The sequence below is a fragment of the Zeugodacus cucurbitae genome, chromosome 3, assembly GCF_028554725.1.
Source record: "Zeugodacus cucurbitae isolate PBARC_wt_2022May chromosome 3, idZeuCucr1.2, whole genome shotgun sequence".
NCBI lineage: Eukaryota > Metazoa > Arthropoda > Insecta > Diptera > Tephritidae > Zeugodacus > Zeugodacus cucurbitae.
The window spans coordinates 50,116,399-50,142,648 of NC_071668.1; the positions used below are offsets into that span (position 1 = coordinate 50,116,399).

The 26,250-nt window shown below is 35.8% G+C and overlaps 1 protein-coding gene across 1 annotated transcript in view; it reads right to left on the reverse strand.

Annotated features, from left to right (window-relative positions):
• The window catches only part of LOC105218480 (cell adhesion molecule Dscam2-like), a 95,254-nt gene that overhangs the window by 42,712 nt on the left and 26,292 nt on the right, over positions 1-26,250 (reverse strand). Inside the window, 6 exon segments of the mRNA XM_054227201.1 lie at positions 1,826-1,962; positions 3,767-3,971; positions 4,109-4,358; positions 9,356-9,473; positions 11,038-11,187; positions 12,708-12,869. Of these exon segments, the coding sequence (XP_054083176.1) occupies positions 1,826-1,962; positions 3,767-3,971; positions 4,109-4,358; positions 9,356-9,473; positions 11,038-11,187; positions 12,708-12,869 (1,022 nt within the window).

Sequence of the window (26,250 nt, forward strand, 5' to 3'; positions counted from 1 at the left end):
CAAGCTGTCTTATCCCAACCACTTTTGTTGCCGCTAAGAGTACCGTAAAAGCATGGACGCAAAGCAACTGAACAACAGCGCAACGCTGCAACGAACCTTCAACATTCCTTGCAACTTCACAGCTCAAATCGCTATGTAATGGTTCGTACTGTTGCAATGGCATTGGTGTACCACACGCTACGCGCCAGACTTGACAGGCGTTGATGGGTTTGGCATAGTTGTGGCAAACATATGTGTTCTTCCACTTGTTCGAAGGTTGCGGGGCGTTCGTTTTAAGATAGCTGCACTGGAGAATTCGTGTGCGCACAACTCTGACGATGACTTTAATTTGCCTATCCTCTCGTCAAAATGCGAGCTATGCAAAATACGCGCATAATCTCCAGCATTGAAAGAAAGCGTATATGCAAAGCAATGACGCTTAAGTGAAGCGTGGAGAGCAATAGCACACTGCAGCTTACAAAACTTGTAGAGTAATGTTGCATGGATGGCCATGGCTACAAAGATGTGTGTTCTCTAGCAATGTAAAGGCTGCATCTCACAATCTCGATATTAGATATTTTCAAAAAAATAGCCTTGGAAGCTTTTAAGTGTTAATGTTTAGAGATTTAAGAAGCGGCTGCGAAGAACTGTAGGATCCTCCCATATCACTGTTCGCTTAGAACCTGGCCTCTTTAGAGATAATGGCTCTCAAGATTGCATTGGCAATTTCGAAACAAAACCAGTTTCTTTAATATTTTCGGTTAACAACATCTAGTCATGGCAAGTTCAAAGTGGCCTGAATAATACTTTCATAAATTAAGCCATATGAAAAACGTAGTTTTCTGAAATCTCGGAACCTCATCACGTTGCCAAAGAACTTTAAGTTATTGAAGAGTCCAACAGTTACATACATGTTAACAGCAAGAATCCGAAATTCAATCCTAATTCAAAATCCCGACCGTGAAGTCTGAATATTCAGATTTACGCACGCACAAGAGAGACACATAAAATCAAGTGCAAATATTGTGTCTGTATTCATTTTGTCTAGCGCACTTCGTTTGGGAGTTGGTAATGAAATTGAAAAATGTTTCAAGCATTTCTATTCTCAAACTTATCACCACAAATGTGTGGAACATACCGACAGTGGTTTCTAATGCTATTTATTACCACATCTCTCATCCAGCACTCAACATCAACATACAATATAAAGCTGACTTCACAATCTTATGTGGGTGTTGGTAAAAGTGTGTAAGAGAGTTGGTGCATGACTAGTGTTCCCTCCGCAATATGTCATATTCAAAGTTACTGGTGACAGCAAACACGCGTTAATATTTCATTTCAATGCCACTAGATATACACACTTACTAATATATAGTATGTATGTATGTTCGTTTGTATTCATATATGCAATTTCCGCAAATGGAAAAATTGACTTTGAAATATGAAGACGTTTGCAACGGCAATAAAATACGCAGACACCTTGTCTTCTTCAATGCAGCAACTTGACTGACAAGTGAATAATCGAGTTAGTAATGTTTCACTCTATTTTTTCGCTATTCCTATGCTAATGAACTGTTGTTGCGAGAAGCTACCGAGACCGGAACACATATAAAGTGCTCTCCTTTTCAAGTTGCGAATTCGTACCGCATTTTATTTAATTGTGGCGCTAAATGCAATCAATTTACACTCGTTGATATATGAGCAAGGTAAACAGCTCATGCGTTAATGGCAAGCTCTATTAGTGCTAAGTTTTATTTGCGCGGAATATTAAATGCATATATTTTCGATACTTGGTGTTCAATGAATAAGAAGTTATTCATATTTTCATGAATATACGGATACTCACATTTGGCAGCGGGAATCCATCCAAGTGCCAGACAATTTTTGGTGTTGGATTGCCACTGGCGCTGCACTTTAGCGAAACTGATGGTCCAGGTTGTATGGTCTGTTCGATGAATTTGTAAATTAGTTGTGGTGCCACCTCTGCAAGAATGTAATGTTATAAGTTAATTTTAATAGAATATCAATAATCAAGTCTTGGTCTATATTTTAACACAAAACTAGAAAGGAAGAGATGATTAGCTGTAATCGCACGTTGTACACGTTTTACACAATTTAAATATTTAAATTTATCAATTTAACACATAATTTAATTTAATCAATTTAACACATAATTTTAATAAGGAAGACCATTATAAAGGGGTTTTCAATAGGACGCTACAAAAGTAGACCGATAAGGACAGCAAACGACGTCATTTAAATTTCTCTTCAGTAAAGTTTGCCATATTTTAATTTCCCTACAAGATCAAATTGAAACAAGAACTGAATCCGCTTGACCACCAGAATCATCGCATTTTCGAGAATTGGGCTGAGCAACAACTTGAAAATGATCCGAATTTTCACCGAAAAATCATATTCAGCGATGAGGCGAAGCAAACTATGCGTTATTGGTCAGGCAGCAGGCCACACGTACTCCATGAGTCACCAAGATCAAGATCGGAACGTTACTGTGATTGAGAATCGCTACCGCTCAATGATAAGAGAATATTTAAGGCCCGAATTGGATGATATGTACTTGAACAATATGTGGTTCCGACAGGAAGACGCTACAAGCCACACAATGACTGTCACAATAGATTTAATGAAAACCAAGTTTGGTGAACGTGTTAAGCCACGAAATGGCTTAGTTAATTGACCGTGCGATTTGGCGTCGTTAGAGTATTTCCTTTGGAGTTGTGTAAAGTATATGGTCTATGTAAACAAGATATCGACGATTGATGAATTTCGTACGAACATCGAACATGAAATTGCAACAGTATAGGCCGATTTATGCTTGAAATCGAGTCCATATATAATGGCAACGAAGTACATTCGTTCACAGGAATAAATAATTTGTAGTGCTCTTATTGAAAACCCCTTTACTAATTACCGATTTCAACCGTTCAGTCTGTAAGTCTAGATGATATGGCTTCATTATTAGCGAGTTATATAAAAAAATTGCTTAATTTGCGGTGTAACGTAGGCTATTCAAACAAATTGTTTACATACATATGTATAGTATATGCTAATTTGCAGCTTAATTTGTGGCTTAATTATTCAATTTATAATTTTTCATTTGCCGCTATTTTGTTGGTTGCTCATCTATAATATCAACCTCCTCAGGGTGTCAAGGAGATATCTTAGCTTACACTCAAGTAATCGCTTGCACAGACATACGGACTGGCGGAGAAACATAAAGACATCCGGATTTCCACACGAGTCATTATCCTTTTCACTGCAGATATTGCCATTGGCTTAGTAAAGTGCTTTACTTTAATGTTGAGGATATATGAGAGAGGATATTTTTTGATAATAAGATGTCATTCCAAATATGCTCTTGAGTGAGTGCGGTAAAGTTTTTTGGGGAGAAAAATATCTCCTTTAACCGACTTGGCTCAGTTACAAATATATTCGTAGCTGTGAACTTTAATTTCATCTCATACAAGGTGCGTGGATGATTCCCATTACCGATTCTAGATCTTCAATGGAGGTTTCAAGAAAGGTTAACAAAGGCTTGTCTTACGCGAGGACAATACGAAGGAAACATAACTAAACCCTATTTTAAAGTTCCTTCCCTACTTCTTTAAATTCTAACTTTTTTACTAATGGCTAAATTCTACTAGAACAGAATTATATTGTCGTATTCAGAATTATTGAGACCTCCCGAATTAATATTCTTATGTAAAAATCCTTTATTTTTTTTTTGGTGGCTGGAATATAATACTGAAATAATTAACATCTCACTCACCCCCAAGTCGTAATTCTGCGGTGGCCTGTGCTGACTCCAAATCATTTTTCACAATACACTGATACATTCCCTTGTCCTCCTTCGTAATGGACGTAATGCGTATGTGCTCTGTGGAGAGTAGACGGACACGAGCGCCAGAACGTAATGGCTGACCATCCTTTAGCCAGAGAACACTTTGTTTTGGGAAGCCCGAAATGCTGCAAATCTAAAATGGAACACACACAGACAAAACAATAATCATTAGGTTAATTGTGCGAAATATATTTTTTTTCTTTTTTTGTACTTTCAATTAAATTTCGTGCATATTTAATTAAAGTGCCGCCTCCTGGCTACGAAACTTACCAAGTTGGCAGTTTTGCCGAGGTTCACGGTTTGTACGGTGGGTTGTATGCTGGCAGTGAGCGGTGATGTAACGGCAATTTGTACTTCCAAAGTTTCGCTGCCCTCCGAATTTGTGGCAGTGCAGAAGAAGGCACCACTATCAGCCCGATCGACAGCGGTTATAATTAGTGTGCCCTCCTTGATTTTTGCACGACCTGTCGCCAACAAATGCTGTATGGACTCCTCGTTGTTTGGCCGTTTCGTGTGCCAGCTGAAAGTAATTTTCAATAGTTAAAATATGTGGAATTTATTTTTAGAATATACAAGCAGTGCAAAAGCTATTTTTTTCCAACACTCCGAGCTAAATTACTATAAAATATTTGTATAGCGAAGTTTTCTATTCGTGAACAATTGTGAAAGTTTTTTGGCGTATCGGAGAATTGCCTAGCCTAATGAGTCATTAAATGGGTAGATAATGTATGGCAAAAAACAACTGAACCAAAAAATATATATTAAATGTACAGAGAAATGTCGAGACCTCCCTATATTAGAAACTCTAATTGACTTCCGTTTCATTTGAATAAAAATAATTCAGCTTAAATTCCATAGGACTTTATTTAAAACCCTCATACGTCTTACATATATGTACATACGTAACATGCTACGATATACCTAAACACTTTTTATGTGCATCTGACCACTATTTGGTGTGGGAAAATGCCGTGTAGCTGTAAATGCCGCCGCTAAGGGGTGGTCGCTATTACCGACTTTTGTTGTTGTAGCAATTGTAGTCATGCTGCCTGGCTTCCGTAGCATATTAAAATGCTGCATGTCAATGTACTCGAGCATATCAACTGCAACATGTGCACATGTAAGTAGGTGGGTGTGTGTGCAACGCAAACGACAAAATCTGTCTCAACACACATTTAGCGCAAATAAATAAATGTTGCCTACAAACAGGCGCGCAAACTTTTCGGTATGTTACAAATACACCAGCATGGTCGTTGGCGCCTTAAAGCCACAATGCAGCAACGCAGACATAAGGTAGCACTCATTTCCTTTCACTGTACGAGTTGGCCACGGCTTGGCTGTCCCCAGACCAATCGCTATGCTTGAGTATTTCCACTGTCGCCTGCACTTCGTTCCGGTTCCATGCCACACAGAATCACTCGTAAATGCCTTTGAGCTTCTCACATGTGTTTTTGTTGCATTGCATTTCATTTTCTTTTTGCTCGTCAGCTTGCTTTCTTTCCGTTCCTTGCTTGGGTCTTTTATTTTTTCTCCTCATTTTGGTTATTGTTTTATTTATGCCGTTCTGCTTTTTAGGTTTTCCGCTTCTTAATTTTCTGCTTTTACCATTTTCCTTTTGTGTTGCGCCTATGATAGTCAGTGGAGGTCCTACCAACGTTGCGGGAATGTGGCGGAATAGTTGCAGCAGTCATGTGTATTAACTTATTTCCTTGCTTACTCCTGACGTGGTTGACCTCACTTCGCCGGCTCCCCTATCTATTGCTACTAATGCTGGTCTGTTCCGATTTGTCTCAGCTGGGTTTGACTTGATGTGGCGCCGACGACATTCCCTCGCAAACATTCCATCGCTGATGTATTCGTATATTTGTTAGTATGTTTGGTACATGCAAACATCACAAACAGGGAATGTAAGCGAGTTTGAAATTAATATGAGAGCTTTCTTCTGTTTCCCTTTTCACATAAAACTCTGATCCCCCAACATTCATTTCGTATTTGGCAATTTTAATTGTCTGCAGTTATTTCATAAATTTCAAGTGGTTAATTTATATTCAAATGGAATTTATGTTAATATATTCTTATCTATTATCATATAATTATCTATAATTAAATATTTTATTTTGTTTTTTTCTACAATATTTCTGTATTTATCTGCTTCTTTTAAAGCCAGAGAATCTATATATACAAAATTAAGTGGCAAAACTTCCTGTTCGCATACTCCTCCTAGACGGCTTACCCGATTTCGATGAAATTTTCAGGGGTGATTGGGATCTGTGTGGAGGGTGCACATAAGAAATTTAATGTGTGTATCATTGCACGTTTTGCAAAAAAAAAAATGAATTTGCAAGAACATTACTATATTCCGAAATACCACAATATTTCACTTGGAATGCAGCATTGAATACATTTCAACGACGAAAGCAAGGGGAGCGTGTTGACGGTTAGCCAAAGGTCCGTAAAACCGATGCCATAGGACGAATTTAAACCATCCATCCGAACAACGCCGAATGTTTCTATTTGCGTCTGCTATTAGTCAACGTGCGCGGACCAAGATCATTTGATGATTTGAAAACTGTTGACGGTCAGTTGTGTGCGACGTATCGTGAAGCATGTCAGCGATTGCATTTGTTAGAAGATGATATGCATTGGGACACCGCCATAATAATATCTACATGCCTTCCAAAAGTCAAATCCGCAAGAACTGTGGAATAAGTACAAAGACTGCATGACCGAGGACTTATTAATTTTGGCGCGTAATCGAGCATCGGACGCAGACTTGCTATATACATTACAAATGTATAATGATGCTTTGATATTGGTTGAGATCTGTGCCTTACAATTGCGAATAAGGCATTAGCGCAACTTGGCATAACTGCGCCGAATCGTTCAGCGATTGATATGCTTGACCATGAGCTTCAACGTGAACAACAATACGATTGCGATGAATTGTGTGCTTTCATACAAGATAACATTACCAAATTGAATATTCAGCAGAAAAATGCTTATGATAAGATTATACGAGCGGTTGACAATAACGTCGGTGGATTCTACTTATCTATCCTCGATCAACTCCTGCCGACGAAATAAACGCATAAAAGGCTGACTCTTACCATCAACATGCGAGTCCAATTGCAAAATGATCGATCCGCAGCGGCGTTTTCAGTTGTTGGACATTGGCGAAGGCAAAATACCAATCGATGATACCGGTTTGAACACATTGCCGAACAACTTTTGTACACTTTTACAATCGAAAGAAGAATTGATTGAAAGTGTATTTCCGAATATTGTTCAACACTATTTAAGTGAACGCAATATTGGCACCGAAAAATGTACACGTCAACGAAATCAATTTTGCCATTCAAGAAAAACTGCCAGGAGAACCTAAATGATATACATCGACTGATAGCGTTTTGAATCAAGATGAAATAGTCAATTATCCAACTGAATTCTTGAATTCTTTGGATCCCCCCGGTCTTCCACCGCATAGTTTGGTCCTGAAAGTCGGTTCACCCATTATACTTCTACGAAATCTGAAGCCACCGACTTTTATGTAATGGCACAATACTTTCAGTCAAAAAATTCTGGCCAGCAGGTGAAGTTGTACTCTTACCACGCATTCCCATGATTCCAACGGACATGCCGTTTGAATTTAAGCGCTTGCAGTTCCCAGTACGTCTTGCCTTTGCGATGACCATCAACAAATCGCAAGGGCAAACGTTTCAAGTGTGCGGCGTCAATTTGGAAGAACCGTGCTTCTCCCACGGCCAATTGTTCGTCGCATGCTCGAGAGTGGGAACACCAAGGTGCTTATTCATTTACGCGCCAGGTGGAAAAACCAAAAATGTTGTATACCCATATGTTTTATAAATGTTTTATAAATAAGTAACAGTTTTACAACAATAAATAAAACACAAAGTAAAAACCCTTAAGAGTTTTAATCGATTTAGGTGTAGCGAAGCGCACAGGGTAACAGCTAGTAAGTTATAAATTCTAGAATATATTTAAAATTAGACAAGCACAATCTTTCTGTAGTAGGCTGGCAGATCTCTTCTTTTTAAGCGTGGTTGACTTCAAGAATGTACCAAGGCATTAGTGAATGGGTTAGGGTGATCTCGAAGTTTATTTCTGCTGTCCTCTACTTCTTTCTTAATCATAGGGATATCAAGATCTTTATGCATAATTTCACTACGCATGTATCATGGTGAGGACGTGATTGCTTTAAGCCTTTTTGACTGGAACCTCTGTATCAATATTAGTTGTACAGGTCGTACCCCACAGGTGAATACCATATATCCAAATCGGCTTTATGACAGCGTTATATAACAAAAAACAAGACTAATTTTTTAATTTTAATTTAAAAACCTATTTAAATTTGCAGTTCTTATCTTCGTGCAAGTTATTTTACTAGATATGTACATGTTTTCTGTGTCATCCGAAAAAGTAGATGTCAAAACATTATTTGTTGTTTTAAGATCTGCTGTATATATGTATTATATATAGAGTTGGACCTCAAACACTGGCCTGTGGTACACCAGCCCTTATCTGTCGTTCACCAGAAGTGAACTTTTCGACATTTAGGATCAAACTTTTTTATGATACTAATAATTTCAGATGATGAAGTCTTGATAGACCAGAGCGACTTAAAGTTGTTCTTTGTGCATTATAAACTCGAGTTATGTCGCCATTCTGGTGTCGCAACTGCTAATTGCTTGGCAATTCATCATCTTAAAGTCTTTAAATGTTTTGAGAATTTAAATTCCAGTTTATGAAGTACCGTTCAACTTCCATAACTCGAATGCTTGACGTGGCAATAGAGGGCCCTTTAATACAAACTTCGTCCCATAAATCGAACTTTTCGACCAGGGCATAATACAAAATTTAAAATTTTACTATAGAGGCAGAATTTTAAAAGAGATTCTATATCATATGAGGACAAACAATAAATGTAATATCATTCAATCAATCACTTATGGATTGCCTACATCTTGCACCAAAGCCATAGGATACAGCTATTAGAAAAATTTTAGGTCTTAAAGAAAACTTTTATAACTTGAAGTTGAAGGATGAAGCGACCATGTAAAACAAGCATCGCCTTTATATAGAGGCAGATATACATGGAAATGCATACAACTACAAGTCATGTACTGCTTGAGAATCGAATTGGGTATGCATTTAATGAATCCTTAAAACTGTAAAACTGGAGGATAAATTTTGTATATTAATCGCATTATCCTAACTGATAATTTGACTTCTACGAATTCATATATATCATAGTTAGAATATATTTGAATATATATATTTTTCAAAAGTTTAATTAAAGTGATATTATCAGTCATATTTTGACCATATTAATTCAATAATTCCACCTGTAGATTATCATCAGTGGCAAACCGCCTGCATCATAAATACTCACTTCTCAGCTTCTCATTAAATATTTACACTCAACGCATACTTTTTGTTGCATTAAGTGTTGCAGGTATGATTAAAACTACTATCGAAAAATTAAAATTATATAATTACCGATAGACCGGCTTCGGGTTGGCATAGGCCACACATGGCACTACAACGGGATCGCCCAAACGTGTCACCACGCTTGTGGCCTTCTCATTCATAATAGGCGGCACGAGTTCACGCATTTCTGTGGAGTATAAGGAGAGAGTAAAAGGGAGTATGAGAAAAATGTTTTACAAAAGTCACATAACGGTATATGCAAGAATATATTCACTCATAAAGGGCAGTTGGAAAAACAAAAAGTCTGCAAAGAACTCAAAGCAAATGAAACTGAAAATAAAATTCATTAACGGCAATTACATACATATATATGTATGTGTATGTGTTACCAATAACAACAATAACCACAAATATGTAAATTTTGTTTATTTATGTGTGCATTCGGTCGCTTATTTCAGCTCGTACATGCTTATGAGTGTTTTTCAAGTGCTCTCTTATTGCAACCGTTCACGTCTAGTTTGCTTTTGGTATTTGGCTTCGATGCTATCGCTAATTAATTTGACGATGTAATTAACGCACCGCATCATTACAGAATCCACATACGGTTGGCGAAGTTTGCGGTCACTATCAGACAGTGTTGTGCGAAATATTTGCAACCCTAAGCCATTGTACATTTTATGTTTTATATTCATTGGGCTTATCTCACAGTCTTTTCCATCTTATTAAAATAATTACTGATTGTCTTTTATGTAGATTCCAGTCACTTTTCTTGGTTCGCCGAAGATAGCTCGCTTATCGAGGAGCTTTAATCTAAGTCTGGTGAATACTGGATATTGAAGGAGGAAATGCTTAGATGATTTAACTTCATCTTCTTCTAAACAGCTTTGGCAACTAGCAACTTGGACAATGACCATTAAGCACACTAATGATTATGGAAAGATGAGCCTTACTAAGCCACAGCAGCTGGCAAGGCCGTTCCCGATCCACCGCGGGCCAGAAAGACCTCCCTATTCCACAGGTGCTGGCTGTTGTCCAGCTTTTGTCGAGCTCACTCAAAGTCAGTATGCCCAGCGCTTTAGCGTAACAAGTAAGTTTTGGTTAACAACCGATGAGACTACATAGGAGTAAGCCGTATCCAATAGGACGAATATATAATTGGCTAAAAATATCTAGACATCTTCTCTTCGACTGAACAGCTTTCGCCCGAGTGAGATTGAAACATTTCGGATGTCTGACCATCAGTGACATGGACGAATTAGCAAGAATCGATATTATCCGACTCAATAATGTTCGTTAAAAATCATAAAATTATACCGATATTTTGCACAACACTGTATGTAGAAGTAACACACCATTTGTACGGGCTGTTAATCCTACTTTGCTTTAACCTGCGAAGCTATTGCAATCAAATGTATACAATCATTTACTTCAAGTTTGGAAATTAAATGTAAAGCTAATTATATTCACTTGGAATACGCATACCTTTTACTATTTCATGGACTTTTACCATTTTCCTGATTAATTCGAGCTTTTGTCGACTAAAGCAATAAATATTCATATACAATAAAACGCTTTAAAGTAACGAAAACTATACATTTCCATTCTACAGTTATGCGCTTCTTCTGGCAAACACTTAACACGCTATTAGCTCACTAAACGCCGTGTGGTGAGATCAAGCATTCACGACTTTTGAAATACTACATAGTCACTATGTAATACTAGCGTTGTTATTGTTGTAGTAGTTATCTTACCAGTCAATTGAATTTTTCCCATATTGCTGCTCACAACGGAGTCCTGCGTCAACTTGTGATGGGTCCGGCAGCGATAAACTTTGTGCGCATCGGTGCGTGTAATGTTGTACACCAGAAGTTCGCCGGTTGGCAGCATATGATTTTTGCCATCTAAAAATGTACATGAGAGAATATGGAGAGAATATATAAAAAACGATAAAAAAGTGACAAAACCTTTGTGTGTAATAAAGTCACTTGTTTGTTTTATTTCAGTTCAGCGTTTAGTTGTTGATTCGTTGTTGAAATTTTTCCACTAGACACTTAAATAGAACCGCAGACACACCGATACCCATACATTCACGTCTATCTAATCACTCACTGGTGCTCACACATGTGACCCGGTATTTAAATAGCTTTGGCCGGTTGTGGAAAATAATAGTAAAGTTTTCAACAAGGATATGTGCGCCGAGCTGTCCGATGGTCGATGGGCGAGTTTGCATTTGGTTGGTGCGGGGATTACCCACAGGAACTCTGAACTCTTGAAACTCAAAGCGCCGGCAATAGAGGCGGTATGAACGTATAGCGTACAAAAAGTTGACCATTGCTCGTTCGTTGTGTTTTTATGATGGATCGTACATTTGGTGCGGTGCTTTTCACTTCTCGTTGTTGAATCACAAAATTTACACTTTTATAGACTAATGAAAAGCAAATAGTTGTGTAGAAGTAATTTTGTCTGTGGCTGCTTTTTGTTTGTATTTGCGAAATCGAAATTTTGGAATTTTACTACTCTTGTGTGATCGTGTGCCATAGTAAAGTTCATTGGCTTATGATAAATTATTCGTTAATTACACTGTGCAACAGTAAAGAAAAACTTAAATTGGTAGGCTTTCAATGGTTCCCCATATCTCAAATATCCTCAAAGGGAATTTGCTTTCTGTCAAAACTTTCATGTCGAAATAGGTCTCCTCCACAAAAATCTGAATTACTGAATTATACTTTTTCGATTTTATGGTTTTATAACTGAAAATAAAACAACAAACCAATATCTGTTGAAGTAGACTATGTGAGCTAATATTAATTCAACTTTATGTTGTTTATATCTCTAACAGAAATATATAAGATTATAAGCACCAATGAATAAATAACAAAACTTGATTTCCCCAGAGTTTAAATTTTCGTAAGTGACATTTTTATAAAGTAAAAATTTCTTACGTCTAAAAATACGTTGCACGAGTCCACAAAGTAGTATTCGGTGGCGGCAAAAAAATTCTCATGATCGGACAGTTCTTGCCTATTTCTTGTCATGGCGACGGAGGAGGTGAGACCCAATGAGGTTTTATGATGAAAGAGTACTTCGCTATTTTAATCAAAATAATACGGTGAGTACGATTGGGTCGAACTTTTAACAGTAGCGGACTATGTATTACACGAATTTTTCTTAACATAGTGGAGTCTTCGGGCGTTGACTCTCTGTTCTTACCCGAGTGCCCAATTTTGAATAATATACACGTATAAATAGTTTTTAAAAACATTTTTCTCATGACTAATATAATGGTTATGGTTTTGGTTCTACACATTCACATGGGTAATTCAGTTATTTTTTAAACACTGCAACTTGTTCTTCCTTTTCATGAGGTAAAGCTTATCGCGACACTACTGTACTTGTAATTAGCTAAATGTAAACTACTCACCTCCCTCCAGCGATGGATAGATATTGAAATTCGGTTCCTGTAGCCATGATGTAACCGTTACATATTCCTTAACAAACGAAGGTATATTACATTTAATTAATACGTTGCTACCGATGAAACCTCCCGGATTTTGCACTTCCGGCTCATAGCGTTGATTTACAACTGCAAATAAAATGGAAATAAAAGAAAAACATTGTGCAATACATGCATTAATTACTTAAATTACAACAACACTTGCAATATAGCTATTACTATCAACACATTATTTCAAAAAATTTGAAAGCAACACATACAAACATACTAAATACGCTTATTACTTCTGAACGCTTTTTATTTGTTAACTAATTCGGGCATAAATTAATTCTAAAAGCCCTTTAATGGCGGAAGCGAAAAATAAAATAAATGTTTACAGAGTGTCGACAAGTTATTAATTATTACAAAAGTTGGATGTACAGCTCTGTGTGAAATAATCGAAACACTTTGGATTGTTTAATAAAAATGCTGTTTTTATCAAATGGAAATCAATTTGGAATATTATCACTTGACGGATTAAAACTTAAACAAAGTAGTGTTATTAGCAAAACAACACTATTTAAATTATTTATTAAAGGGCCGAAACGAATGGGTCTGGTGGTGAATAAAGTTAAGAAAAAATTCTGTCATCATACAAATGTTCAGCGTACTAGCTTGTCGGCTCCTATATTCTCTTTAATAGTTAAAGCTTCAAAACTAAGAAATCGAGTCTATATTGGGGACCTGAATGAGCTTCGATCAGATTACTTGTATCAAGATGTGCTACTTTGGCTTCAGATTGATACAGATGATAGGTTTAGCCAAAAAGGACGATCTGAGTAAGTGTACTTATTCCAAATTGAACATGCCCATGTAGGCCCTGAGCTTTTTCATCATTAATATGAGCTTATTTGTTATGTAGTGAAACGGTTTAATTGTAGTGATGTTTGCAATAACACATGGATTGTCATTAATCTTTTAGGTCACCCATACCTGACTCTCATAATATATGTTTATATTATAGTTTCCCTTTAGTTTGACTTGACTCCATCTGTTTTCTTTTAGAAGAGCAAAGTCTTGAAGAGCTCGGGACAAATATTCCACCCAAAATCATATCTACCTATATAAACTTTATATAATACATATATCAATATAAAAGATAACGACTCGACAGATTTAGATGTTGCTTTTGTAAAGCACGAGTGATTTTGTTTCGTTAGAAAATATCAAAGTTGTCAACACTATCGTCAATAAAACATTTCAAAGTATTATTAAACCCTAACTATAATGTAGAGAAAACAGAAATCAAAAAAACATGTGACTGAATATAAAAGGTCCTTACTGTATAAGATCAGCATCCACAAGCAATCGTGCATTTATTCGAATAAGAATGCAAACAAAATGCGCTAATATTTGTTAATAACTTCTCTGTTCAACAATTTGGTCCTACTTAGGTTTTGACTTTTTACACATATGTGTATGTGCAGGAGCTTGAGTAAATATTACAATGTTAGTTGAAATTGCTAATGTTTAACCCATTCAAGTCGCTTTAGAATGCTTGAAATGAACCTTCAACTCGGGGGTGGATGACGGGGTTTATAGTTAGCAACCACTCTGGCAGCTCTGGGAAATTACTATACTCCTCCCTGCGATTGCATTACACAAAACTACTATGTATAAAATGTACATAAGTGCACTTATTACTTTTCCTTTTAGTTTTTATTTTTTTTTTCGTTTTATTTCAGCAAAGAGTTGAGCATAATTCTAACTGTAGCAGTTCTGCAACATTTTACGAAAATTGTGCCAATGCCAAGTGCCAAAATGCAGGATTACAAGTCCTTGCATTCTCATATAATGAAGCTAATATGTGTTTGGAAGCGTATGCTACTGGAAATTGATGCACATCATAGTGTTCTGTGCAAAGAACATTGGTCAACAAGTTTAGTTATACTACGGAATATATAAACTTAAAATTTAGTTTTGAATAAACTGTACTAGAAAACAAATGAAAGCCCTGTGTAGGGTTATTGTTTAACTTTTCACTAATGCTCCAGCACTGTGGTATTAGTTTCAGATCAAACTTTTCAAATCGCATGGTGAATGCTATGTGCTTCCATAATCAGGAGTAAAGCCACCTAAAATCGCCAGGAGTGGGCCAAAATGCACCGTTCACAATGCATATTTTGGGTGTACGTATATGGTCTTTCACATTATGAGACTCACCAGCGGATTATTTGCGTCTACTAGGTGAATCAAAATTTTCCGACGACCTAGTGGATTCTATTGGCAACCATTATCAAAAATAATACCAGTACTAGCGTCGCCGAAATACTTCTCAAACTCTATTTTTCGAATAGCCTTTGGCTATTTCAACGTTATGGTTTTAATGTCATCTATGCTTGTAAAATGACGACCCTTTAGGTTCTGGGGTCACATCTAAAATTAACGGCAATAAATATAGCTGAATGTTGAATCATATCAGACGAAAGTGTTGAACTTCAAATTGAAACATTGATTCACTAAAATCCAGAACAACACTGTTTATCATTGAGACTTACACTAAAGACGAATGCTAAACGGATTGTAAACTGTAGCCTTATGAAGGGTATTGTAGATTCTGACGGTATCATTGGAATAATTGGCAGCGGGACCTGACTATACCATTCAGTATCATTCTTTAATAATATTTTTGGTGATATCATTGATGACCAAACGTGAACCGTTGCATAATCGAAATTAATTCCGAATAATAACACAAGTATACACGGTTTTGGATCTGGGCAACCAAAAGTGGTTTCTATGACAATTGATGACACTGAATCCGAATCTTCATTTCGTTTTTTAAGATTGATTCTAGTTTTTGAAATAATCAAGAATTTAATTTTTTATGATTTTTGTCAAATAATATTCTTTTTATTAACTTAAAAGTAACATATCAGAAATGAAGATTGGTGGGACTTTGCCTTTTGTATTGTTTAGTATCTGTTTCACGTATTAGAGTCCAACAGTAGTCGCTCATCATGCCTTCATCCCAAAATCCTTGGTATCTTCTTTCAATGTTGGCTAGATCTTGGTGTAGCCGTTCTCCTTGTTCGTCGCTCGTATCACCCAAGTTTTCGGGAAAAAAATCGAGATGGGAATGCAGAAAATGGATCTTTTGAGACATTCTAGCTCTAATATTTCGATAATTTTGCAACATATCGCCAATAATTTCCTTAAAATTAGGGGATTTGTGATTACCAAGAAAGTGGTAAACGATATTTTGAAAAGATGCCCTTAATTTTCATCAAACAAAAGTAGCAATCATCTACATGGTTTTTAGGTTCTCTCGAGAGTGCTGGCATTGAAAGGAAAACTACTCACGTTCTCTCAATGACCACTTATACAGCTTTGTTTTGCATGCCTTACAAATAAATTTCAGTATCCATGACTTATGAGTGTCTGCTACTCTGAAACCAAAGTAGTGCAGATACGCATCTTTGAGCGCATTTGTTATTATTTTTTGTTAATCATATAACTACCACAAACGTAACAAAAACACTTTGAATCAACTTTGCAACACTGTCTCTGCATTTTTATTTGCTCTAATCACTTATTTATAGCACAATGGTGCTATCATGCGAGAACTCGGAAACTAGAATCAATCTTAAGAAACTAAATGCATATTCGAATTCAGCATATCAAATATAGTTAAGAATCGTTCTTATCTGCTCAGATCCAAAAGTTGACCTGAATTTGTAAACTTGTGTAATCTTCAATTAAAGATTGTCGTCTTCACGCTATATCAAGAGAATTTTATGAATCAATTGAAAAATATAAACTTTTATCTTCATCAACAAAAAAGTCGCTTGATTTAAAAGACATTAGATCTCCTGGCAACAACTGTTGTATCTTGAAGTTAAAGTCGTCAACATCAATCGGTTATTATCTAACAATAATTTTGTGTGTTCAGGAAAAATCTCTATTACTTCATTTTTCGTAACCAATTGGTCAGAAATTTGAGAATTTTTTTTAAATAATATTATGCACCTTATTGTTAAGATAACCATTGTAAATTTTAGGAATGAAGCTCTTTTCCAATATCTTAACTATAAAATGTAATTCTGTTCAAGATTTCGTCAGTTTTGTTTGGATTTTCAAAAATTCTCTCTTTGACTGTGACCTCTCCAATTAACCTAGAAATTTGTATGGGTATCTGTTCCCTTCCGTGCCGGGTTCCAAAATGTATAGCTTAATTTGTAGCTATTTTGACCAACTTCAATACAATATCTTAGTTGTCAAGGGTTAAGTGGGATTTTTTCAACTTGTTGAACCTAGAGAGCATATCACCGGAAGTGTTCCATAGAGAGTATACGAAACCCTTATTTTGACTATTCTCAACTTGTTTTCTTTCCATATAGCGCCTATATACTACACTTATATAAAATGCTGATGGCACGCAGCTATGAAAAACCATGTTGCAAGACTGTAGAATCAACAACATCAGCGGCATCAACTTTGGCAGCATTCAGTTGGTACATTTAGCCTGCAGTTTGGCATAATAAACAAGCGCAGCAAGAGCTACAGTCCCCTAGATTCAATACAAATACAAAGCCACATGTACAGACACATAGTTGCATGTTTGTATGTATGTTATTGCGTGTATGTGCACGTGTGGGTATATAAACACAAGCTGAATCGATTCTAATTGCATCCTTGCACGTTTCGAGGCGGCCAACCGAGCGACCAAACGACATGCCTGGCAAACTCTCATTTCTCGTTGGTAATTTGAATTTTTGGCTCGTCAACTGCAGCAGTGCAGGCAATAAAAACAGCACACACATAACTAAAACAACAACAGCAAACGCATCAAACTGCAAAAAAACAAGAAGCACAACGGGAACGACAACCACGAAAAGCAATGAAAAGGACGCACCGACAACGCCTGATGCATGAAATTCTGTCAACCCCCCGGTTGACCACCAGCACCGCCGCCACAAGCAAGCACATCGCATCAAATTCGTCCGGCCTGCTTTCAGCTAGCTAGCGGATAAGCGTGCAAAAAGCATTCTCTCGTTCTGGTGGCGGGGGTATACGAGTATACGAAGGCGGCCCGATAAGTAGTTAGCCCAATGGCCCGATTGCGAAATTATAACAAGTGGATTTAGGAGCGGACGTGTCCGCGAATGAAAAAAAATGAAGAAAAGCATTGGTCGGTGATTTATGGATCGTTCACTGCAGTATGTATATATATGGCGCTGTTAGTAGTTTTAGTTAGATCTAGTCGTGCAAACCAAGGAAAATGATTATCGGTGTTTTCTGGGATTCCAAATTTGAGTTCTGCATTGACTACAAATATGCGATGCCGAATTGCACATAAAACTTCTCCAAGTCGCGAATAAAACAGAACTCTTCCATTAGGAAAAGGCCACATTTGACACCTTACTCGTCGTAATAGTTAAATCGGTCAAATTAAGCCCTATGCGACTTGATTTTTTTTTCTAAAATATAATGTAGGAAGCAGGACAGAAAGAAGTGGTTATTGACGCCACGGAGGACTACTATGCAAACCTTCAGAAAATATATGAAGGAAGTTGGAGCTTCACTGGAATCTAGTTAAGATATCAAAATTGTCGATTTTCGTTTGTACGTTAAGTACTTATCGGACTGCCCTGGTGTGTATGAGAGAGTTTGTGTGTTAGTGCCTTTGTGCGCTGGTGCAGAACGTGAAAAAACTGAATGTTTCCACTATTACTCTGGAAATAGCACCAGCAGCAACGTTTATTGTGTAAACAAATATGCCAGCGCGTATGCGGAGTGATCGGCGCTCGGTGCTCGGTGAGGTCATGTTCCACAAGCTTTGCTTCTCCATTCTACTATTTTCACTGCGCCTGCATATGTAGTGAGCGTGAATTTCGCTACTAAGGTTTCGAAAAATAGCACCATGCATTAATTTTTAAGACCATAAAAGTTTATTCGGGTTTTATTATAAATGTAACCAGTACCCATTAACTGCCTATTCAAAATTGAAATTTAATGTCGATTCTGTCATTCTGTTGGTCCACACATAATTAAAAAAGCCTTCCTTAGATGGGTATGTTCAATCATGATCACGGTCGCACTCAATTGTATTTTTTATAATATTCTAATGGAACTTGTACAAACTTAGATCCAATACAACATATCAGGGACAAAAGGGTCTGCATTTTTCGGACCTTATTATGAAAAATGATTTGAACATTGTATTCTTCTTCTTTATTAGCACTACGGCTATCTGATTTTTTCGTGTTGTAATTTGTTGTTTTCCTGAAAGTTCGCCATCACCATTTTTGTTTCTGTAGCTTTAAAACAAATTCTCAAAAAAGTCTGTACGGCATATCTGGGCAGATACTCTAAGGATTGTGGTTATATTACCGAGATTTAATTTTGATCTTCTATGAATTTAAAATTCAGATCCAAAATACAGATAAATATGTCGTACTCGGAGTGTTTGAGAAGGCAAATAAAAAGTTTTTTGGCATATAAGATGATTTTAGATACTTAGGTCCTTTTAGATACTTAGGTCCTTTAGGACCGAAGACTTTCCATAATACAAATGCAACCGAACCCTAGGGAACGGTATGTGGCTTGAATATGTGGTCTGGCAAACCACTATGCTCCATGACATGAGAAGAACACAATATCAATCTTCAAATGCATGTACCGGATATTAATGAAATATAACTGCGTATGTAAGTGTATCTGTGCATTTGGACCCCAAAGCCTGTGAAAATATTCGCAAAGATGCTACTGCTGCAGATGCTGTTATGTGAAATTAAAAAATACCGAGAGAAGTATAATTGCCAACAACAAAAACAGCAACAAAGTGTACAATAGCAAACAATAGAATGTAAGTATGTGTAGGTACATATTGTGTGGGCGTATACGTGTATGAAGATTCAACGCTGTCGGCTTTCCCACTTTCATTTGCACTCATCGAGTGATTGAAGTGTTGCATGAAAGCTTTAATGCTTGCGTGTATGTGTGTGGGTGGATCAGCAACAGCAGGGTTTCCCTTTGACGCATATATCAAATTGCCTCCGTTTGGGCATAATTTTTCTGGTTTTCCTGCCTACGCCAGCTCAGTTTTCAGTTTGGCATTTTCCGTTATCAGTATGTAGTTCTTGTTTTTCGGCATTCACATTGGATGTTGCGTATACGTAGTGGCTTCCAGTCATTTCGGCCTACCTGTATCAACATGCAAATGGTTGTATCTATGTGTGGGTGCATAGGAAGTGCACAGCAATTTGCTATCAGTCAAATTTGTGTAATTTCCAAGTTTCTGATTACCGCTTATAATTGTTTGCAGAAAACTGTTTGTTTGCATATACGCTTGCTCATGGTGTTTATTGTTTGTGTTGTGTGAACGCAACAGCGCCATAATTTGCTATATTTTCGTGTTTGTGTTAAATGCATTTCACGGCGACAACCTGTGTCTAGCTAAACTATACATTTTAAATAATATTTTTCAACTTCGAAAAGTACAAAGGAAAGACTTTTCATTTAATTTTGTCATGGTTATGACATATATTCCCTAAATTGTGTCCTGTATATCATTTATCCTTAAGAAAAGCTAAATTAGATTATACATACAAACATTTTCGACATTACCTAAATACACAATTTAATTAACCATCAAGAACCATGGACATCTCTTATACTATTTTTTAAGGGCCTTAAAATATTATATCTTATGTTTACCATGTTATTGTGAAAAATCTGGTATAATAAATGCAAAGAAGCCTCATAAATATTGTCCCGGAGCTTCTAGCGAGTCACTATCGATATGTATGGCCTTCCAGGATACCATTATTGACAATACAGGTTCGAATAGGTTTCGGCCGTAGTTTTGCGTAAACTCATGTGACAGCCATACATCGACCTATGTCATTAAAAATAGCGATGACACTTATGCAACGCGAGATACAAATTACTAACCTCCTCGGTTCTTTTGTCCAGCCTGCTGGGCAAATTTCGAATGCCTATACAAATGTATTTAAAGTTAAGTACATGCTACTTGTACTAAAATCTAAAACGTGTTTATTTTATCCTGGCTATGCTGTAAAATAAAGCACAATAAGTGTGGTCAGTTGAGAGAAAAACCGCTTTAATAAAGGTTTGCGCTAAGGACTGAGGAATCTAAAGCTATGTATTGGAAAAATTATGAATTTCCTTTTACTTAAGCTACTATTTTCGATATTGGCCTTAAAACTCCTACTGGTTCTTAAAGGAATCAAAAATTGGGAACCGGTCGGACACTACTGAACATATCACTTTAATTATCAATATCAATGATAACATTGGTCAACAGTGGTTTTGGTGCCGGGGGTATTTTTAGCTCTCTTGTTAGTTTTTACCTAGGAGCACAATTTTTTGAAATATTATATTTTAGTGAAAACCCCATTATTCACTACTTTATTATTTGAAACAAGTAAGGAAATGCTAAATTCGGTTATTGTTATAGTTTTATTAAGATAACACAATTTGAACCATATATTCGGCATAAAGTCAAATAGAATAATGAAAATCATTATATATAGTATATAGGCTGAGGTAATTCCTGAACCGATTTCACTCATTTCCATCAGCAAGCTACACTATATCCAAGCCTCTTAAGCCTAAGGTATCTTACATATTAACCGACATACATATGCGGAATAAAGCCCAGCGTATTTTCGAAAAGCCGTACATCAGGTATGTGGGAGCTAGGGCAAGTAATGATCCGATTTTAATAATTTTTCGTACAGAGACACACTATTAGAAGAAACTAATTTCCTCTGAATTACATTAAAATCTGAGGGAATTACCGATATTTTCGGTGAAAAATTACCCTTAGGCACTGAGTACTTTTTTGATATCCGGGGTATTGAAAAGTTATAGCCCGATTTCGATTTTTTTCCACAAGTAAAGCCACAGATGATATACAGTATTTGTGTAAAGTTTTATTCCGCTATCTTCATAAATTCCTTATGTATATATTATATTATAAAGTGAGGAAATCAGATTCAAAATTTAGTTATACGGAAAGTTGTCGTGGTTGTGAACCGATTTCGTCCATTCGCCCAGGGGGTCAAGAAAGTATTATGTACCGAATTTCATTGAAAACGGTCGAGTAGTTTTTGAGATATGGTTTTTTACTCATAAGTGTGCGACGCCATGCCTATTTTCCATTAAAAAAAGCTGAGTGCAGCTCTTTGCTGAGATCGTTTAACTAATTTTGATTAAAGCGTTGGGCAATGATGTCGTCCCTAAATAATCACAGTCCCGTTTTTCAGTTTCAGAAGAATGATCAGAGGAAAAATTCTCGTCCTGGCCAAAATCTTATAGCTGATTGTTTGTATGAAGGGATGAGTTAGCGATTGGGCGGCTTGCAGACTCTATATCAGAATAATTCCTCTTGCTATAATGCACTAAGCAGAAGTAACAGTCATTAAAGTGATTTTTGGGTTCACTCCAAACCATGGGTGCGTCAAATTTTAAATATATTCGATTTGCAGTTATACATTGTCGAAAATATATTTTTTTTTAATACAGTCTGCCTGTCTGCCACGTAACGGCACACAATCGACTTCATGCTCATCCGCCAGTACATCAACATGTTGTTTTGTCGTTACTTTACCGGCTATCCGCCAATGTCGAAAGTTTCAAGTAGTTATTGATTGAATTTGTTTGAAACTGATATTGCCCGTGCACTTCCTTCAGGTCAGATGTAAGTGATTGCTGCTTTCATTGTAATTTTGCTGCTTCGGTTTTTGTTACTGAAATATGCAATATTCGGGTTGAGACTATTGTTTCCATTTAGGTCTTAGTACTAGCCAATTTCCTAGTCTCTAGCCAATAGCTTCCTCTATATTTTGTTCTAGTGTGCGCAAATTTCAAAACAAAAAGACAATTAAATATTTATGAAATAAGACGACATTATATGAGTATGTCTACTTCAGTTTTGTTTGTAAATTCAATTAAGAACTGTTTTGTATATAAAATATTTTAAATTTGTATTATTTTTTATCGACTATGCTGTGTATATTGTTGTCTACGAGGTGTCTTTACGAAATAAAGTGTTCTTCTTTCAAAGAGAATTATTTGGTAAGAAGTTAAATAAAGTTGAAATTAGTTCAGTGCACTCTCCAACCCCTTTTAATTTTTAAAGTTTATATATGAGTTATATTATCAAAATAATTTGTACTGTTCCTTAACCCCTACATACAGTATCGGACAAAACTAAAGCACCCTCCAAGTTCGTTTTTTGAAATTTTTGTTTTTCTTACAACTAAGAGTTCAGAAATAAAAACTTTTTGCAAATATTATTAGGCTATATAATCACTTAAAATAAAGCAATTTAATTTTTCTGATTTTCTTGTGATTTTAAAAATTTCAAGGAAAATATTACATAGTCCTCAAAAACCCATCGGACAAAACTAAAGCACCCCCTGTGATTGGTGTCAACAAAGACGTTTCTTTGCTCATATTTCATTGAAAATGTGTTATTTGAGGTAAATAGTGTTCATCTTTAAGACATTTAAGGTAAGAAATTATAAATAATTTCCCGAGTTGACGATAATGCTCTTTTCCAGTCTTAGTTCTAATTCAACAGTTTTCTCAATAAATTTCATATCAACGATACCATAAAATCCCAGAAATATTTTTTAAATCAATGGATGAATTCAGGTGAACGAATTTTAAACTATTATTAATGACCATTATCTCGTTGTTACATCCATCTAAATGAAATAACCTTTTAATTTATAGCGGTATCACATTTTAATTAATGTCGGAGTACACGAAAGGGTGCATTATTCCTATTATTGTTTGTTTTAACTGGATCTCTTACTCAGAAAAAAAATTACAAAATTGCAACAGTATTTCGTAGTTGCTATAATACTAGTGATTGAAAGAAACTTTTTAAACTTCCCACAGATTCATCAAATAATGAAATAATTTTCAATTACCAGTCTTTCCAATCAATTTGACCTTTGGTTAAAACTTTTTTAACTTTAAATTTTTTGCTGAAGTGATTGGCTACTTGGCTGGCCATATAGCACCCAAATATGCTTTAATGGATCGTCTGCCAAATGTTAATTTATTAATAGACTAACTAAAATTTGTTTTTATTTGTTCGCTAGAAATTATTTTATTATTTCGAAATGTTTTTGATTGAAAAATACATTCTTCCGATAAGTTTTTTGCCACTTTTTTACAGGAGTTACGCTCCATACATTGCCAATTTGTCGATATCTTCTTATTATCGAGGATCTATTACTGAAAATTTTTACACGAATTTAATGTAGTGATAAACCACTTTCCTCAACGGTGTTTATTTTGTTCTTAAATTCTGATTATTACCAGATTTACTTACAATTTTTAGTTCTTAAATACTATTAACAATATGAGACTTAAAAAGTCTAAAATCTTGACCTATACTTCGTTCAGAATTATTTAGGAGAAGTTCTATTACGTATTCCAACATGTTTGGAAATATTTAGTTGATGTTTATTTAAAATTTAATTAGTTTAGCCTAATAATATATGCAAAAAGTTTTCATTTCTGAACTCTTAGTTTTAAGAAAAACAGCAATTTCAAAAAACGCACTGGGGGGTGCTTTAGTTTTATCCGATACTGTACATTGATTTTCGTCCACTGGTTGTCTTTGTGCCGACAGTATCGGATACTAAGAAATATATTTTAATTGCTTTAGGTAATTAGATCCCGAATAATAGCATTATAGAGTAACTAAATCAAATATTATCGGTAATTAGCAGTAGGTAAGATTATTTATCATGTGTTTCTATAATATTCCAAGATAAAAACAATGTTAGATATGAAGAAAATTTAATGTAATATAATTTTCGTATTAGGACAATTATTTCAACAAAGCAGAATCACTACAAAGGATCAAAAACTGAAAGCGACCCTAAAAGTTTCAACGAACTAACAGCCTTTTTGTCACAGTCGTTGTGGGTTAATGTTTTCATCAAATTGTGACCCTTGTAAATATTTTTAAATATAAATACCGCTATGTATATTCTCTTTGTTATATATATATAAGAACATTTGAGCATTCCGAATCAACCCAAATTTAGTTAGCTAGCATTAAAATACACAATGAAACCCTCATTAAGATTATATGATTATGCTCCGTCAAAGTTGTAAAATTCTTTTTAATTATGCACACGAAAAACTGGTAAAAGTTTTAAACGCTCGCAGAATAACGAACAAAATCCAAATAACAGCACACTCATAAACAAATATCTAAGTATGTAATCTATTAGGGTGGTTTCTTTTTGTGGACCTAATTTTGTTATATTTTCGTCGAATATTAAGTACTCAGTATTTAGATACAAAGAATGAAGCCTAAAGCCTTTAAGAAACATCATTTTCACTTTTTTCCTCCAATTATCAAATAACTACACTTCTGTCAGCCTTAGATAATCTTCTTAAGTCTATCAAAGTGCGCTTCAATGGTCTGCCCTAATATTTACATATATTTATATGTATGTTTGCAACCTTATTGAATATTTCTGCATGCGTTAGTGAGGGAAATACAAAAAAGTAGCATTCGGCTTAAATATATTATGAACGGTATGGAAAAAGTTTCATACTTAAAAATTGCGCTAAACATTCAAGCGGTTTGAGGTTGGTCGGTCGCTTGGCTATTTATTGTCTTTACGAGGTGCGCGCCATGTTGTTATTGGTGGTATGGGTTAGGCAGCTCTCCGTCAACATTACTTAAGTCATTAAAGCCAACAACTCAGACATTCCATTAACAACAACACGAGCAGAGAGCAAGCCGAGCTAGAAACGGGTAAGATTATTGGCAAATAAACCAAAATATATAGCAGTCGGTGGAGGAAAAGTCGTAAATAGTAAATAAGTAAGAACAAAAATATCCAAAGTTGACGTTGGAATGCGGGTCACGAATGAAATAATAGCAACAACAACGAGTAACACTTGAGCCATTTAAAATGGGTTAAAATGTAGCGTTTGGCCTAAGCGCCTGTATAAATGCTTCGCTTCTTGTACGCGAGTTTTTGAGTATGAATACGTTCTAAGCCTTGACTTTGCATATGTGTGTGTGTTTATCGCCTAAGTCTAACAAACGTGCTATTGTTTATTCATATATATGTATGTGTTTTTCTTTGTTTGATATTCTTGAAACCCTACATATCCACATCATCTACTATTTGCACACAACTGTAAATACTAAAAATATTTACATACTTTTGTGTGTATACGTATAGTAAATTGGGCGCTTGGCTGCAGCTGTTCTGCCATTAACAATGTACGAGTACTTCGGGTCAAAGTATTTGGTAAATTAAATTGAAAATTTTTAACCAAAATTTATGAGCACGTAATAAAAATACTCTCTCATAGCTAAAGCCAAGCCCTCAAATATTTACACGTGCCTATATATGCTGTAGATATAAAACCGAGGTACACAATTCACACACAAGCACACACATTTACATATGTATGAGTATATGTACGTCAATCATGCATTTGTCTATTTCTCAAA